The sequence below is a fragment of the Drosophila obscura genome, unplaced genomic scaffold (genome assembly GCF_018151105.1).
Source record: "Drosophila obscura isolate BZ-5 IFL unplaced genomic scaffold, ASM1815110v1 contig_192, whole genome shotgun sequence".
Taxonomy (NCBI): Eukaryota; Metazoa; Arthropoda; class Insecta; order Diptera; family Drosophilidae; genus Drosophila; species Drosophila obscura.
Genome location: NW_024542781.1, coordinates 5,604,526 through 5,610,243, shown reverse-complemented (window position 1 = coordinate 5,610,243; position 5,718 = coordinate 5,604,526). Strand labels below are relative to the sequence as shown.

Here is a 5,718-nt window from a genome sequence, read left to right as displayed (position 1 = left end):
TGTGAACAAATTTTTCACCGCACGCAAATTGTGAGCATCAGCTGTTTTCTCATGGATGGTGGATGGAGTGAATTTGAATCGGTGTTTCACATCTTTCAAAAATTCTTACCATTCTCCCGGTATGGGATCAGTGTGCAGAGGGCATAAACCATTAGAAAATATGGTATTATCAGCTCGAGAAAAATTTAAATATATTACGTTGGTCTTTCCTTCCCTCTCAATATTTGGTCACACTGATAACGGCTCACCGAGTTACACACGTGGTTGAATTTAGTAAATAAATATGTTACGAAAACAAGCCAGGCAAAGAAGGGAATATTTATATTCTAAGGCACTAAGCGAACGTCTCAAATCAAAACAAAAGGTTCAGGATAGTATCGTTCAAAGTTTAGACCAAAACAAAACGATTAATTCACCGATTGTCACAAAAGGCATAGATGTATATAGCTCTCTAAAATACAATGATAAAGGTATGTATGTACGTACATACATTGTACATTACTTTAGTTAGGATATGTTCGCAGGCTGTAATACTTGTTTATAAGAATGTTGCATTCCAGAGATGGTAATTTCTGACCTACATACATACATATACACTTACCAGAATAACTATGCGTACAAACATTTTTTGCATGTATCGTTAAAAAACAATTAGAAATTTAAATTTTTTATGAATAATAGTATATTTTTTATGCCTTGCTTTGATTAAACACTCCAACTTACTTAATTAATTCGTTTGATTCGTCGATCAGAGAAAGTATGCGTACAAATGAATGCACACGCAAAAACCGTAATTACGCTGTGACATTGATCACTTACTGCTGATAATTTTTGTCCACATTTATCGTGTGATCACAGTTTAAATTTATAATGGGGAAAAAACTTAAAAAAATGGATCTTGACATTTTCCCTTTGGTGATAAAGGGAAAACGATTTGGGAAATCGGAGGCACAATTGGTAGAGCTAGGTTCAAAAAGTACTTGAAAACTTTAATTCATCCGGTTCCTGTGAGTCCAAGCCCCGATCTGGTAGGTCACTGAAGCTCACTGAGCGTAAGAAGAAAATTATTTTAAAATCTGTTAAAATTAGATAAATTACAACAGCCTTTCAAAATGCCAATGATATCAAGGACAATTTTAGCAAGAACCTTCAAGGGTGATACAATGTGCAAAACCAAAAAAAAAAATTAAATAAATAAAAAAATCGGACTTTACGTTTAAGCCTCGAAACAAAACACCCTGGCAAACAGAATCAGGGTTGATATTCGTATGAAACCGATAAGAAATTTTTTACGGCAAAAACTGTTTTCTAGGCTGGCCTGTACGGAAGGGATAGAAAAACAAAAAGGTCGGTATATACTGGAAAAGTATCAGAAGTATTTGCTTGTTTTTTTGGTATGTTTCGACCAACCTCGAAAAAGATATCAATTTGATATCTTTTGCCAGCAAACACGAAGCAAACATTGCAATAAGAGAACTAAAAACCAAATAAATATTTTAATAATGAAGACAAATAGAATCTAATTAATGCAGCATTATATAAAGGGCAATTATATGGATATTATAATATAATATTTTTATTAATTTTCATAAATATAAAACAAATATTGCTTTCAAAACAGTTTGTCTTCACGGTGGTCGGCACGGGTGGCGTCGCCATCTTCTGCTGCTGATAGTCAGACACATTACCTTGCCAATAAAATATTGTGGAGCCCAGGATTGCCTGGGGAAGAGCTGCCCCAGCCGAAGAAGTGCATTTTGTTAACTTTAAACAAAACCCAGCAGCGGTCTGAGCAGTTCGGAACCGTTCGGAATGCAGTGCACACCTCTGGTCACACCACTGGTCGCTCGAAAAATATATGACATCTGTTTGCTAGCAAACAGTTTTTCGATCTGACTACTAGGCTTTAGGAGATTTGAGCATAAAAGTGGTACATTATTTCCGTGCTTAAAAACGTATTAACTTTTATTAAACTTTTATTGACACACTGCATCTTTCAAGTAGAATAAAAAGTAAACTGTGTGAGGTATCATTTGGTTTTTAGTATCTTTTACTAGGTGTATTCTTTTTTTTTTTATCAATATTCATTAAAAAACTGGTCCGTTTCATAGACAGTTATAGAGAAAAAAGTATTTTCCAAACCATCTAGTTTTTGGGTTGTTTTTCCGCTTTGAATTGAATTTAAAAAAAAGTAGGTTTTTGTATTCCCGAAATTGTTTTCTTTTCTACCTATACCTATATACCTACCTATTTTCTACCCTTTTTTGCAATTTTGAGTTTTTTGGCTTCTACATCGATAACAGTGACGCTGTCTCGCACTAAAAACTAAAAAATGTTGACATTTTTCGTGTTTTACAATAAAAAACGAGAAGGAACGTGTGAGTCGCTTCTGGGGACGCGACTCTACTTATACCCGTACTCAGTCACTATATACATTTTTGAGCTTATGATTTTTAAGAATTTTAGAAAAAAAAAAAATTTTACATTTTACATTTTTTTGCTACATATGCTATCTACATCTACATATACAATATATATTCTACATCTAACATGTAGATTGTACATGTTCCAATTAGATTCTACATCTCCTCCGCTAGGGGTTGCTCGCGCACTCAACGCGGCAGAGTGTGCGAGCGAGATGGAAAATGAGTTGAGTTGTCGTTGGCTGGAGGGGGGGCAGGGAAAGCAACAGAAAATTAATTTCTTCATTCTGGCTATAATTATGATCCGATCTGATTCAGATTTGGCAATCTGGTAGATATGGGCATTCTCTACGATACTGCTCTTTTAGTTTTATCGTATCTTTAAAATTGTGCCTGCCACAGATTTTCGTCCTTTGTGGGGGCGGAAGGAGGCGGGGCGAAATTTTGAAATACACTTGTAGCAGTGTGATATCACATGAGTGTGGAAACCAAATTTGGTTACCCTAACTCTTATAGTCTCTGAGATCCAGGCGCTCAACAAGACGGACGGACGGACGGACAGACAGACATGGCTATATCGACTCGGCTATTGATGCTGATCAAGAATATATATACTTTATGGGGTCGGAAAATTTTCCTTCTCTGCGTTACACACATCCACTTTTACCACAAATCTAATATACCCCTTAACTCTTTTTTGAGTACGGGTATAAATATATTCATTTTCAAAAAATTTTTACATACATTAAATACACTAAACCATGAAATAAATAATAACCATTTAATATTATACTGTACTGTATTATTGTTGGGAATGAATTTAAGTATCTGATTAAAAATATATTTTGGCTTTTCAGGAATTGAAATCCGCTCTTCAAATGATGAATACGATCACGCTGGTTGTCAGGATCCAAAAATAATGTTAACGACATCACATAACCCCTCATCGAGACTAAAAATGTTTATGAAAGAACTTCGTCTGATTTTTCCAAATGCTCAACAAATGAACAGGGGAAAATATCAGTTGACTACGCTTATGCACGCTTGTCGAGCAAATAATGTAACTGATTTTATGATTGTACATGAGCATCGAGGCATACCAGATAGTCTAGTGGTTTGTCATCTTCCATATGGTCCAACCTCATTTTTTAATATATCTGATGTTATAATGCGTCATGATATTCCAGATATAGGACATATGAGTGAGCAGAAGCCCCATTTGATCTTTAATAATTTCCAAAGTCCTGTTGGATTAAGAATTGTTCAAATACTAAAGCACTTGTTTCCCGTACCGAAAGAAAAATCCCAACGAATAATATCCTTCTTAAACCATAATGATTCCATTATATTTAGACATCATCAGTATAAAAACATAAATAGAGAATTAAGTCTCAGCGAAATAGGTCCAAGATTTGTTCTCAAGTTATATCAAATTAAACTTGGAACACTGGAAAATATAAAGGCTGCTGACACGGAATGGGTTAATCGCCCATACTTAAACACTTCAAACAAAAAAAATATTATATCAAATGAATCTGGCTTGAAAAATTAGAGCACAACAAAATATAAAAGATGTACTATTAAATGAATAAGATACGAATTATTTCATAGACTGTCGATTTTTTCTTTGCAAATATATCTTTAATTGATCATTGTATTTTAAAATTTGACAGAAGTCCAAAGCGGTAAGAATCTCCGACCCCATAAAGTATATATGTCTGTACCGCTACCGCAAGACGCGTGACTGATTTAACCGAACCGGTCGCGAACATGCAGGAAAGACTTAGACTTATATTCGAGAAAAATTAGAAGTAAACACAACGAAAAGAGCTAAACATGCAAAGATAGCTAAGAAATAGTACTAATTACGGGAAAGGTATGTTAGTATTAGTGATTTAAGAAGATGAAGGGAATAAGTAGTAGATATAATAATCCCTGCTTAAGACCCTAAACGGTTCATGCAATTTGATCTACAACGTGGAAAGAACAAATGAATAAGTTTCTAGTGGATATAATAAGAATCGAGAAGTTTGTGCGGCTCAACAAGTCAGGGTTATCTACGTCACCTTTGATCAGGTTGTACATAAAAATCACACCACGCATTTTTCTATGACTAACTAAGGTTGGGAGGTTTATTAAGAGCAATCTACGAGGGTAAGATGGCAGTCGCACACCTGCACCTCCCAGTTAAGGCCACGCAGGGCAAAAAGTAAAAAGTTTTTCTGGACTGATGCTATACGGTCCTCGTGTACTATGTACTGTGGGCACCATGCACAAGAGCCGTACTCTAAAATCGGACGAACAAGCGAGATATAGAGAGTCTTCGTTATATAGGAGTCATCAAATTCCTATGACCACCTCTTTATAAACCCAAGCACGCCCATGGCCTTATTTACCATGGTAGAAATGTATTTAGAAAACTTTAACTAGACCCCCTAGTTTAACACCAAGATCATCAACCAAGGTAATTCTATCAAGAGAACTACCGCAGAGGGTGTACGGAGACAACAATGGGCTGGAGTGATGAAATGTCATTACGTTGCATTTAGAGGCATTAAGGTGTAACATAAGGTGTAACTGAAAGGTATTGACATGGGATTGCAAACGAGAGTGAAATGAAATGTCCCTATACTGGACACAGAGTTTAACATCATCCGCATACATCAGTCTCGAGAGTTTATTAATACTGAAGGCAGGTCATTAATAAAGAGTGTGAAAAGTAAGGCGCCTAGATGGCTGCCCTGTGGTACTCCAGAAGTAACCTTAATATGTGAAGAGGTGTTTTAGAAGTGGACTTTTTGAGAACTAGAATGAAGGTAGCTAGAAATCCATCTGAAAAGATTGGGCGGAAACCCTAAAAGGTCAAGTTTTTGTTCTAGAAGCGAGTTGTTTACAGAGTCGAATGCTTTACTGAAATTGGTTTAATAACATCCGTCTGCAAGTTAGCTTGAAAGCCTTTAATGATAAAATAGGTAAACTTTAATACCTTTTTGTGAGTTGATGCGTGCAGAGTTGGACCTGAGATAGGTGATTTGCAGGAATGTTGGAAGTTGCAAGTTGAGGTTAAGGCGGCAGCTGGAGAGAGTAAACTTCCCCCAGCTCACTTGGTCCTACTATAGGACCGTTGTGATGCCCCATTGGCGTGAACCCCTTCTTATTGCCTAAACCGTGGTGAGCAACTTGTTGAGAAAAAAGAAGAAGAAGTGGGGGACCGACTCCTCTTCCTCGTCCCTACAGCTTTTACTGAAGTCGTTGTGAGGGATTGACGCCTGGCAGCGACTGTTCCAATCTGCCA

The 5,718-nt window shown here is 36.4% G+C and overlaps 1 protein-coding gene across 1 annotated transcript; it reads left to right on the top strand.

Annotated features, from left to right (window-relative positions):
* Positions 1-219: 219 nt before the first annotated feature.
* On the top strand, positions 220-4,023 carry LOC111078993 (U3 small nucleolar ribonucleoprotein protein IMP4). The gene is made up of 2 exons (XM_022373970.2): positions 220-470; positions 3,281-4,023. Exons 1-2 carry the CDS (start codon positions 284-286, stop codon positions 3,973-3,975), a joined length of 882 nt encoding a protein of 293 aa, XP_022229662.1. The 5' UTR covers positions 220-283; the 3' UTR covers positions 3,976-4,023.
* Positions 4,024-5,718: the final 1,695 nt, after the last annotated feature.